The sequence below is a fragment of the Trachinotus anak genome, unplaced genomic scaffold (assembly GCF_046630095.1).
Source record: "Trachinotus anak isolate AG129_WGS33_773 ecotype Australia unplaced genomic scaffold, CSIRO_AGI_Tana_v1 ptg000011l, whole genome shotgun sequence".
NCBI classification, from domain to species: Eukaryota; Metazoa; Chordata; class Actinopteri; order Carangiformes; family Carangidae; genus Trachinotus; species Trachinotus anak.
This window is the reverse complement of record NW_027273862.1, coordinates 6184314-6197307: the sequence shown is the minus strand read 5'-3', so window position 1 is coordinate 6197307 and position 12994 is coordinate 6184314. Positions and strand designations below refer to the sequence as shown.

The 12994-nt window shown below is 43.6% G+C and overlaps 2 protein-coding genes across 2 annotated transcripts; both read right to left on the bottom strand.

Annotated features, from left to right (window-relative positions):
• Positions 1 to 682: 682 nt before the first annotated feature.
• LOC139628108 (growth arrest-specific protein 1) lies at positions 683 to 4163 on the bottom strand. Its single transcript, XM_071489477.1, has one exon. It carries the CDS (start codon positions 3369 to 3371, stop codon positions 2619 to 2621), a length of 753 nt encoding a protein of 250 aa, XP_071345578.1. The 5' UTR covers positions 3372 to 4163; the 3' UTR covers positions 683 to 2618.
• Positions 4164 to 5414: 1251 nt separating this feature from the next.
• On the bottom strand, positions 5415 to 12483 carry cplx3b (complexin 3b). Its single transcript, XM_071489478.1, has 3 exons — positions 11067 to 12483; positions 8378 to 8465; positions 5415 to 8155 (listed from the first exon to the last, which is right to left on the bottom strand). The coding sequence occupies exons 1-3, from the start codon at positions 11222 to 11224 to the stop codon at positions 7931 to 7933; spliced, it is 471 nt and encodes a 156-aa protein (XP_071345579.1). The 5' UTR covers positions 11225 to 12483; the 3' UTR covers positions 5415 to 7930.
• Between the last annotated feature and the right edge of the window lie 511 nt (positions 12484 to 12994).

Below are 12994 nucleotides of genomic sequence, written 5' to 3'. Positions count from 1 at the left end.
ACTGAAGGCAGTTAACTCCTCCTGATATTGACATGTTTCCATGGCTGCCTACCTGCCCTCCTACTCTAAAAACTGTGCTGGTGGTTTAATTACAAGTTGAGCCTAAAATGAAAGAAGTATCCTGATTGGCTGTTGTTGCTCCAATCACAATGTATGGTGCAACGACTAGACACTTGAAATTCCTCACCAGGTTTCAGTTACACTGACCTAATCCCTTAAATATTACAGGGTGAAGCACAGCCACATGCAGCGCTCACTGTGGAGTCACTTGAGAATGACATTTTCAAACAATAACCTCTTATATAACTTTTTATTGTTATTACTTCAGTTACTATAGCAGCCTGAAAGATGGCATCATCTAAATGTTTTATGATGTAAACTGTAAACATTCAGAGGAAAGCCAGTAAATTTAGAAAACTTCTCTTGTGGACAAATAATCTTGTTTTAAATTAGCAACTATTTGGCAGAGTGTAGTACCTACTCCCCAAGCACCACTGAAGCATATACCTCTGTCAGCAAATCATTAAACACATTCATAGGGTCACAAACGTTCACCTGAACCAAAGTCTTTCAACTCATGTACAGTTAACGTCAGTCATCAGTCTTCAGAAGCTTTTTCAAGACACATTCTTGATCACTTTTCTTACTCAGTTTCTGTGGTCAAATGACACCATTACACAACTTTAGCTCAGACACATTTTATTATAAAACTCACCCTCCCACACCGAAAACACTGCACTGAGGTGTTCACTGCCATGTTCCCACAAGATGAGATGAAATATTGGAAAATCTAAATCACGTCAGGCTTTGTGGACAAAATCTGAGCTACATGTGTGTGTTTATTTTGTATTAAATGCATTTGCTGTGGTCACACACTGGCGTATTTTACTGCATATCACTGTAACATATTGTAAAATATATACACATTCTTCTTATTCTAGCTTCATAATTTAACATTTATCAACATTGTTCAAGACTTCATACCACAACAAAAAGATTAGTTTTGACACTATTTCAAGTGACACAAATGGGCAGCTTCATTACAAGTGATCAATACTAACAAAAACACTTTTCTTAACTTTCCCTTTTTTGCTAAACAGCTCAACATGGACCAGTAGAAGACAGAAGTGAGAATGAAAGGCCGCTGGTCTGAGTCTCTGGACAACAAACAGGTAACATTAGCTCTGTTTGCTGCTCAGTAGCCGTACAGAGCATCTCCATATGTAAATGTCTCCAACAACAGAAATACTCACGTCTCAAAACACACAAAATAAAAGCCTTCAGAGTATTTATTCTGAGGAGAAGCACCACACGAGGAATTTGTGAACTGGACTAAATCTCATTATAATTAGTTCAACCTTTATCTGTATTTGTGCAAGTTCATTTAAAAAGCACTTAGTGACGACCCAGCATGTTAAAACATGGCCTAACACACCTCTGGCTTAGTTAGCAACACTCTCAAACTCTGAACAAACACTGTGTGAAATAATAATGGACATACACTCAACCCACGTTTCAACCATTCACACCAGACTACGTCTCATGAGTGAACATTTTGTTGTAGCTGTTGTGACACTGTCCCGTTCACTTAATAATAATCCTTAATACCCTTAATACTTTCTTCAGTTTATGAAAACTCACACAGTTTGTTTAGAGTTGAGGTTACCCGTGCATGACAAAACCGAGCTGTGTCAGACCAGGTTGACCTCTTGTCAGGTTTGGTATGTTGACCCGCTCAACACCAGCGGCAGGCAGGTTTTCCTGGGTTGCTGCTTCAGTGTGAAAGCAGTAATAAAGACGGGGGTCTTTTAAAGGCGTCAAAGGGGGCAGGCAGTAGAGAGGAAGAAGGAGGAAGGAGGGGTGAGGCAGTCTCAGGAAAAGTTCAATAAAACAATCTCAACCGGGGGAGGGGCCCCAGACAGAGTGCTAGAGAGGCGCTTCAGTTAATTTAAGTACTTGATCCCACACCCTTGCCTGTCCTCTGACTGTTCCCACAAATATTTGAAGTGTGGTTGCTGCAACAATGCAGTGGCCCCTGAAATGGAGAGCAGAGCAAACAGAGACTGTATGGGTCCAATGTTTGTCTAAGGTCTTAATAAAGCCACACTCCAAGTACCATTGAAACCAAACCAAACAAACAGGGGCTTTTTTTTTTTTTAAGGCACACAAAATGGCAATGCCCAGCAAAAAAGTCTGGTTCTGGTTCATTTCCTCTCGCCATCACCTTGAAAGTATTTTTGCCATTTTTCTCGACAGGCTGTCCTCTACTTTGCAAAAAGTGAGCAGTTCACTCAGAGTACTGCGAGGCCGGCAATGGGAGGATTTGAATCGCAAATCAAAAGAGCAGTTTTCCTGAGTGAGAATTACTATGCAAATTGTACACTTGTGGAAAGCTTACACAAATCACTACTATGCTCTGTGTCTCCATGCAACTAATGGTATGGCACAGAGTCCTGTGGGTGAAAAATAACTTTCCTTATCCAGCAGACCTGGGTTCAAGTTCTGTGCAGAAATGTCTTGGAGCAAGTCAGCAGTGACCTTACACTCTTGAACAGTCATTGCCCCCCCACACACACACTCATTTATAAAGCCAACAAATGCTTCAAAAACCCATCCTCTCAGTATAATATCCATACTAGAGACAGACACAGGAGCGTCACGCAGCTGGAGAACCTCTGGGAAGCAGAGGAGTGCTCTGTATACACCTCCTCTCTGTCATTTTTAGGGTCATAGTCCTCATCCTCATAGATGTCATCCACATCAGGCTGGTCTGAAATAACGTTGTGGTCTCCTATGGAGCAAAGTTTGCTCATGTTCTCCTTGACCACTTCACAGAAAGGCCTCTCTACCCCATCACAAACACAGCGGTTCAGCAGCATGCCATTTGGGATGAACAGCATCTGCTGAATGGTGGCTTTACACTTTGAGGAGCACTTCCTGCCATTGAACAGCTGCCCGCAGTACGAGAGGTAGGCCGTGAGGGAGGTGTGGCAGTTGCTGTCCTCCTCGCAGCGCTGCCGGGCCTCCATGCACCCTATCCCCCCGGCGTCGCTCGGGTATCTGCGGGGGAGGCACGGCTCTATGGCTCGTTTGGCGCTGAGGCAGTCCAGGTCCTGGGCGCAGTCGCAGGTCTCCAGGTCTGGCCCGTTGCGGGTGTGATTCAGCCTTATCAGCGCGTTGATGCAGTGGCTCGGACACTGCCTCCTCGTCCCCCTGATGTTCCCCTCACAGGCCGCTAGGTACTGACTGTACGCAAGATCACATTCAGGTTCGTCGTGGCACCGAAGGAGCGCCTGCCAGCAGATTAGCTGGGCATCTATGGCCACCAGCACCCATGGGAGAAGTGCCAGGGCGCTGCACCAACATTTCATGCTTGGATGGAGTTCTAGCTCGGTGTCGTGCACTTTGTCCACCAGCACATTAGGATATGGACAGTTTACACACTGAGTCCCCCACACTGAGGTTCACAAAGGTATTTCAGATATGGGGTTTTGTGACCAAACATTTTATTAGAAGCTCAGTCGCAAAAAAAATAAATAAACCCACTTCATTTATGAATTATCCACAAACTTGTACGTTGGTTGCGTTTGCCTCCTCCTGGTCAGCTTTGCAACAGTGGAAGTCAGGATGTGACTCAGGGAAATCACCACGCGTGGCTGCAAAAAAGAGACACGGCGCAGCAACAGTCGTTCCGAGAGGCTGAAAGCGGGGACTCGTACTCCAAACTGCAGCCCGTGTGGGTCTGCTCCATGCCCCCGGAGCAGATATGAGGTGGAGGTCCCTGCGCCGCGCCGCACGGCTTATCCAAAGTTAACGCGCTGTCTAACCACAGTGTTTGTCCACAACTCACTTTGCACACTTGAACTCATCTTCCTTGCCATTGTTAGTTTCGACTCCTCTTCCCAGCTCTACCACTTTTAACATCCATCCACGCATTCCTGTGTGTTTTTTTTCTCACTTAGAGGAGGTTTCTATCTGTCGCATTTCGTCCCGCTATGTGCGTCTTTGTCCCCCTTCTTGCTGTTACGCTTCACGGTCCGCCGAGCATTTCCCCACAACACCCCTCCTTCTGTCGAAAAAAAGAAAGAAAAGTTTTCCTTCCCCCCTCTCCCTCTCCCTCTCTCTCTCTCATTTACAATCCTGGCCACCGATTGGTCGTCATTGAGGAGTCAGCCGTGGGACCCATCTCCAGGCCTACAGCGGCACAGCTCTGCGCACAAATCCTCTCAGTAGGTATATGACGAGATAGGCTGGATGAAAATGTTTATAATTTTCCTTGCATGAAACCCAGAATCTGTGTGGTCCCCTCTTCTCTTGTAGCAAAACACAAGTGAATGAGGGGAGGTGGGGTGGAGGGGGCAAACGCATTCCTTTGCAAGAAGCTCACATCTGCAACTTCACTGCTCCAATTTTTCGGGCGCGGAAAAACAAATCTGTTTCTTTTTAGCCATAAACTGAGCCTCTGTGATAACTGCCTGGTGGTTGAGGGTTTTCTCTTAAAGGTTCTCGCTAATTGTCGCTCTCTCCCTCTCCTGCCTCTCTTTCTGCAGAGTTTTTAAGCCCCGATTGATAGAGGAGAATGGGAGAGAATAGTATTTTCTGGCCCGTTTCACCCCAATTGTGTCAGATTGTCCATGCAGTGGCCCAGTGTCTTTCCAGGCTGAAGATTGTTCACGCACTGCAGCCTATGAATAGAGAGGGGTTTCAGCATCAATATATTTTACAGCTATCCCCTTTCACTCCACACTTGAAAACTACCAATAGCTCAGACTTTCCTGCCATTGAAATGGTAACTAACTTGATTTTTTTTTTTTTGCAGAGCATATGCCCCCCACCACCCCGCACCCCCGCAGGCTGTGCCAGTTTTGCACAACAAAACCAGATGGATGCCCACCCTGATATCTATTCAGGACTACACTATGAAAAAAGGTGCCTTTAAAAAAACTACATTTTTCTGTTATAAAAATGCATAGTGTTGATATTGGTGGTGTTAGCACAACAACTACATGCATGTGTTTATATTTAGGCCCTTTGTACTGTATGTGCAGCAGGTGGACAAAAATAACTATTATTTTAACTATCTTCTATATGCCCACTTACAAACATACAAACAAGAATAAATGTTTCTCTTTAGGTACGCTTTCAGCACACACTGCTACATATCGATTATTTGACTTATTCTGTCTCTACACTGTTGCCACAGAATTAGAATATTTTCCCCAGTATGAGATGTTATATTGTGTGCATCTTGTGTTAACACTAATTGAAAATCTCTGACCTGTCAATAATAATCAGCTGCTGTCTGCAGCCCCCCTCTTGGATAATTTTGTAGTCCCGACCGCATTTTTGTCTCCACCTGGTGTTCAGGCTTCTGCAGATTTGAGGATACTGATAAATGACTAAAAACAGAAACATTATCCTAAAAATCAGTTTATTGCAGTTGAAACTCAAAAATCACTGAAATACTTTCAGAGACAGAATGAGAGAGATATCATGAAACAAAGAGTCAGCCGAACAAGAAGAAGTCATGGCAGCCATTTCCTGAAAAAAAAAGAATTGCACAGGATGACAGCACAAAAATCACATTATTATTATTATCATTATTATTATTATTATTATTGAGCTATTGAATTATAATTTCAAGTTATACACACTCATACAAACTCAACAGTTTGTTTTATGGCTTCTGCTCCACCCATTAATATTATCTTATCATCAGACATGACAGATAACTTTATTATAAAAGGACTTATTGCAACTTTTCCTCTGCTTCATATTATTGAAATGTTACAAATACACTGTTCATCTATCACATGACAACAAGCACTGTACTGAAAATGTCTAAATGTTGCCCCAGATTTCATTCAGCAGTAGTGTGGCACCTACAGCAAGGAATTTTAGAGAAAACAGGCAACTTTTTGTCCACGTTTCCTCTAAAATAAAATATGTAAATAAGTAGCATGTAAAATTAAGACTTTTATAGGCTAATCGTTTTTTGGCAGTTGAACCACAACAGGAAGCAGAAAGGGGACAGATGAGAGATCAAAGCTGACATCACCCTCAGTACCACTGCTACATAAAATCAAACACCAGCAAAATGTAGCGCACATGAATGTAACACAACATCAACAACATCTTCTCCTAGTTCTCCCTCGCCTTCACTTACGGTTGACTAGAAAACAGCAGAGACAGAACACCGCAGTCAGCCCACAGTGACTGTGGCTGTGCGATACTACGACCAGCACTCGCAGCCACAGGACCAGGTTTTTACAAAGACACCACTTGACAGGTCACATCGTCTAAACGACACAAAATCCACCAGCACAAAACAGCACCACTGGGACGCAGGGGTCAGCGAGATGGAGGATGGTTCGAAGGTCATGTGACGGTCAGCAACACTATGAGACCCAGCGGGTTGATGAAAGTGAAGTGGATGAAGACCCGCTGTTGACATTATAGGCAAACAGGAGATATAATTACATCTTATAGAACATAAATGTTTGTATTTGGACTGTGTAGTTGGATCTATACACACACTTCAGTTACACAGTTTGACAGAGTTACACCAATTCCTTTATGTTGGTTGGCTATACAACTTTTTAAGTGTTTCCATTTCTCTCATCTAAGCAGCTTTAATTTTTTTAACAGCTGCAGCAGCACAAACACAGATTTACTCCCTACATAGCTGATATTTATGCTAGGTAAAATTTGGGAACACAGTTGTTATACACCTGTACTGTATTTACTGCTTACAGAGCGCTGTAAATCTATCCTACCCTTAAGACATTATATGTGCCTGCAATGTTGCTTTTAATTAAACTAAAGAAAAAACAGAATTTCCCCACAAGAGCAAACAAGAAGGTCTCTTGGAGCTCTAAAGAAGAAGACAACCTTGTACGGACGTCCAAGGCACACTGAAGTACAGAAGAAGCAAAAAAAAAAAAAAAAAAAAAAAAAAGCCTTCATAATGATATGTTTAGGAAAAGATTAAAATTAAGATTAATGCAGCTCAAAGGGAGCCTTCGTCAGGGCACCAGGGTGCCAACATTAGTAAGCTACTTACAGCAAAGATCCGCCTCATTAGTTGCTCTAAATGAATATTGCCCATTTCAAGAGTTTGTGCTTTAGTGTGTGAAATATAAACAACCCCACAAATGGCTCCCTCATTGTATTTATCTTAAAGTAAGTCACCAAATTTCCTAAATTTGACATAACACATGTGCGACCCCCTGACATGAGCCAGTGTGAGCCCTGTGTATGTGTGTTTTCATTCCAACTGAGCGGCTGATTTTACTGATGAGTGTCCCCTCGTGTTGAAAACGTGTGTGTCCATCAGTGAAATTAGCTGCTGTGTGTTTGGCAGCAGTAAAAGCCCGCACACACACACCTGAAGCCTCTGCTGCAGGATCATATTGTGTTATCGCCGGTCACGTGAGCTACAGAGTGAGAGGGAGGGAATGAAAGGGTTCGATGCACTGGACCAAGTTTTTTCAGAGGAGGAGTTGTTCTTAATGCAGAAATAATCTTATTGGTCAATCAATCAATGGGAGGAGCCAAAGAACCACAGTCTTTCAGAGTGCAAGTTAGCTACTTTCAATAAAGATATGAATGACATTCATGACTTACAGGATGTTTGAAGGTCAACAGGAAAACTCAATAAACCAGCTCACCTAGAAGACAAAGGACTCTTTTCTCTCCAGTTGGAAATATGAGCCCCAGATTTCAAAAGCTCAGCTTCCTCGTCTTTTACTTTCTTTTCCACAGGGCGTCTGTCTAACTTTGCACAGCTAGAAAAACTGTTATTATGTGGCTCTGCCAACTGACATTCCACTGAAGCAACAAGAATATTTCTATCTCTAGAGCAGCTCTGCCTCTGAAAAATATTTGCACAAGTAAAACTCTAATCTTCTGGGACTCAGAACTGGCCAAATCACATGATACTGCAATTCTCCGTCTGCTTTTTGAGGTCTTCCAGTGTGGCCTGTGCTTTGTCTTTCAGCTGGTCGATGTCCACATTCTGGATGTTGGACAGCTGGCCCAGCACGGACTGCTTGTGTGCCTCCTCCTGGTTGTCTTCAGCAATCATCTTGGCCAGCTCTGTGGGCAACACCACGTCTTCCCCCGCCTGCTGGATCTGGGTCTCATCTGTCTCGTTCTGAGGTGGATAAACAAGTCGGTCGACACGCAACAGACACATTATACGTGAATGTCTGTATTGACCCAGCCAACAGCACAGGAGAAACCAAAGACTTAAAAACAATAGGTTCAAATCCCATCACAGTTAACAGGAGCAGACTACAAGAATAACCTTTAAAAATGCAGTGATTCTGTTTTTCATTTTAATTGTCTTAACAATAGCAGACCTGGATTAATTTACCTTTGGTAATCGGTACTTTTCTCGGAAATGACTTCTAACTGTAGCTCTCTCTGCTTTCTTCTGGGCGAATTCAGCTTCTCGTTCTTGCCTGCAAGAGAAAGGAGAAAAGATAAAGTGTTCAAGGTATCATACAAATTTAGATTAGCTCAGCTTCCAGTTTTTTTAATCAACTGTATGACCTTTCACCTATGTAAAGTCACAGTGCAAACTCCAAGCAACACACATGATGAAAAAAAGAGCATTGTAAGGCCCTTGCTGGATTTGGAGGCCTTGGAGCATCACTGTTTGTTCTCTTAACTCAAACTACTGAGCACAGAACCAGTAGAAGGCGCAGCAGCAGCATCAGCATCAGCAGCAGCATCAGCAGCAGCATCAGCAGCAGCAGCAGCATCAGCAGCAGCAGCAGTAGTAGTAGTAGTGATGCCGTGGGACAAAAAGCAGGAAGAGATGTTCTACTTATGTTTAAGAGCCCCAGATGTGGCCTCCTGTCAGTTCGGCACTCCTCTGAGGGATTTCAGGCCTTTTGGGATGCGGACTGCCAGAGGTAACCTACTAACTGTAGACTCACTGCCACTATCCCATTTACACAGTTGTCAAGCCATTCCACACATATCCTGGACTCAACTCCCTCTCTGCAGAGCTAATACTAAAAGTCAGAGTTTCACTGGTGACCCTCAAAAGAGCATAGGGGCCATTTAGGCTAAGAAGTGAAAGATATACTCCAACATCATCAACCCATTGGTCTGCTTGGTGTTGAGATATTATTTTTAATGAGTATTGTGTCATTTGTCTCTTAAAACTCACTCCTGTAAATAAGGCGGCCTACAGTGTGTGATGCCTCCAGCAGAGGGCAGGCAACAGGCGGCTGGCAATAATGCTCTCTCCATTCAACATCACTGGAATATTTATGGCTTCAATGTAGTTCATAATTGCCCCTTGTAAATTGCTAAATTTGCTGAAATGCCTCCAACGTTGTGAGTCAACATGACATAACGCTGAACAAAGTCGCTGCTGTGGCCTCAGGTTAAATAGAACATGAATGCAATGAGAAAAGACCAAATTTTATTATAGTCACTGAAATACAGTAGGTGCCTATAACAGAGTGAGCCCCCAAGATGATGATCTTCAAAACAAAGCTACGGTGCAGAGGTTACACTGTACGCCTACAAGGATCAAATCAGCAGCATAATCTAAAGGCAGGGGGTGGGGGGTGGGGGGGCACGTGCGTGGTTTGTGTGAAGTGTTTGTGCCCAATGTGTCAGGGGAAGGTCGTTTTATCTGAAGATGCAGAATTCACTTTGTATTAACATGAGAGTGCCAAACACCAAATGGCACACAGGCCCATGCAGCGCTGATTTGCAGCCAATGAGCAGTGCTCTGTGTCTTCCGCTCTCAAGGACATCAGATGACCAGGGTTGTCACTGTGGCCAGGGTCCTAAGGGTGATAAAATATCTCCATGTGACATGCCAGTGTGAGCAGCCCATCCACCCCCCCACCCAACCGTATTCTTCTTTAATCTGAGCAGTGCGGGCTTGTCGGTGATCTATGCTCATGTTTAGCACCTCTGACTAATAATTCACTTCCACTGAAGGTCATATAATGACGGCAGAGGGTTAAGCATCTCACCAGGTCTCCTGTGGAGCTCAGTGGGCTGAGCTCAATGTTAATACTGCCAGAGTCAGGACTTGACTTCCTACTCATTCTTTAGATGTCTGCACATGGTACGAGACGCTGTATAATCTGAATCTACCATTTTTATATAAAAATCTGATATGAATTCTTTATTCCACATTATTCATCAATGGTAACTTCTTTCATGACCAGGACCGTGAACATCTGATATATCCCATATCATGGAGTCCTGCTGTAAGGGAAGCATCATACTAACCAATAGGGATGAAATCTTTGCCAAATGACCTCGTTGTGGCTTTAGATTGCCCTCAAATAGACTCAGGAGATAAAAACCATAACAAATGTGTAAATTATGAAAAAAGAACATTTGAAGAATTCAGTTTTGTATGTGAGACACAGAGGAAACGATTGAAACAAACGTGACAAAAGAATGACAAGGCTCACAGCTGTAAATATATACATAGAAATTACACAATTATTAAAATAGAGGCCACACCAATCTATATCTAAATGTATCCACTTTTTAAGTGATATATTGTATATTGTATAAATTAATTGCAACCATCTTGAGTAGTGACTTGTGTTTGAATAATAAAAGTCTGCTAAGAAAGTAAAGCCAAAAATAATTAAGATTAGTTGATTCTGTTGGTTGTTTGCTCCTCTGACAATATCCAAACAGAAGCTCTACTTTACCCCTTTTTATTTACCACACGATCTGATTCATTATTCTCATGCTCAGCAGAAGGAACGTTTTTCACCCCAGGCACGAATCCCTGTGGACATTTCCGTGGAACAATGATTCCAGGAATCCTAAATTAAAAACAGCTCTACATAATGTGCCGAAGCTGAGAGACGGAGAGCTCCCAGGGCGAGAGGAGCAGCTGTGTGTGGAGCGCTCATGTTATTGCATTGATGCGTAAAAAAACGCGCGGCGCACTGGGAGCGCTCAGCTATTTACGCACAAAAACACACCGTTTAAATATGCCAGCGCTTCCCCGGCACACACTGTAGATTTCATTACAACTTCACAATCACAAGCTTCAATCATTGCCTTACTTTTCCTCCTCTAACTGTTGCTGATATTGTTCAAATTCCTCTTGAGTCATCCCCTGCGCGGCAGCATCTGATTTCTCCCCTTCGGATTTCTCCTCCGTCAGTCCGCCTGTCAGGTTCTTCAGCTGTCCTCCCACCATGTGTTTCACCATGAAAGCCATGGCTGTGCGTTGGAGACTCCTCTGTCTAATCGGCTGGGAGAAGTTGAAGGCTTGATGCGCTCCTGGGTAGAGCGGTGGCGGCGGATAGAAATCCCTCAACTGACGCTTAAACCAGACGTCTGGAAGTGTCAGTCAGGAGCATATAACTTTCAGAATCTGGATGGGAGCAATGAAACCAAAAGAAACAACTAAATTATTCCAACTGCGCTTCGGGAGGTGGCAGTTTCAGCACCACTGGCCCTGGACAGCTCCGCGCCGTGAAGGATGGAGAGGAGCTGCTCAGTTATGAGTCAACAAGTTTGGCGGTGAACTCTACCAATCCCGAGACTCCGTCCGCAGCCACCACTCCCTCCACCCAATCCCAGGCACAGCCGGACTGGGTGTGCGCTTGCACGGCTTGCGTCGGCATCCTGGGCTGCGCGGGATCCCGTGACTCTCCGTCTGATTAAAACTCAGGACGGAGTCAGACACGACAAACAACACGTGATGAGCCTCAGTGTCTCCTGGCTGTTTTGGTGCCTCTGTCTCTCTCAGGGTCATCTGTGCGCTGGAGCCTAATACGCAGTTTGTCAACACACAAACAGCTTCCTAATTGCAAATTAGTCAAATGGCTGTCTATGAATGCAGGCCATGAGGAGCTTCGGTTTATTGGACTAATCACTCAGAAAGGATGAGTCGCTCTCCTGGCTGCTTCGAGTTTGTTTGATGTACATGAACAAGCTCATTTCCACCAGATGAGAGGAGACTGATGGAGGCTCTGTACAGTGCACAAAATGCATTTTTGAATCTAAGCACAAACTCATCCTCCATTCACATTCAATGCCCTTGAAAATATCTCTTGCCTCCAACATTCAGGGACTGGAGTTGACATCCTAAAATTAGAAATGTTGTTTCCAGTTGCATTGCCATAATATTCCTGTAGGGACTTGTGCCTGTACCCACAAACGTGTTTGTAAGATCAGTGCCTTATGCTTATTAGGTCTCCTATAGGATTTTTCTCCTATGTCCTCTCATATTTCTGTTTGTGTGTCTTTGATGGGGTAAGCAGGGTGAATAGTTCAACTTCCATCACCAGAAAAGATTATTTATTAAAAGGCTGGGTGCTTCTGGATGGCGCTGTGTGACGCAGTGTTCATCTGGAAAGCCTCACTGCTAAAAATATGACTTACGTGTGTGTGAGGAACATTTTAAATCTCTCTCACTCTCTCACTCTGTGAGATTCTTGACATCTAAAATGTGAAAAGGAACTTTGATCACAAGTCAACAACTTCAGCATCCTGATCCTCGCAGCAGTCTGACACCAAGTCTGGCCTACTTTCCCAGTCCCTGTGGATCAGGAGAGACAGAGCGTATCTTTTTGTCACAGGCTTAACAAGGCCTTGTTAGCCTATACCTGCCTTGCTTTAAAAATCTCCTTCCAACTTCAAAGCTGCCACTGGTAAATAGATGGAAACGTAACACAGTGAATAAGATCAAAACTGTAATCTCTGTGAAATTGAATAAAAAGAAAGAATTTGCCTAACCAGCATGTTTCAACATCAATTTATATCCTTTTGCTTTTGATAATCACACCTCTGCTCCCAGCCCAGATCTCACCCACTTTTTTATGGATTATCACTCACTGAGCTCTGACTACAGGTGCTGTAGCCATTACTCAGCAGGAGGTTTTAATCCATGATGATGTATATCACACAGCCATGCACACACACATATTGGCACAACTATCCTTGTTAGGACGTCATATTGACTTTCATTCATTGTGGACACCCT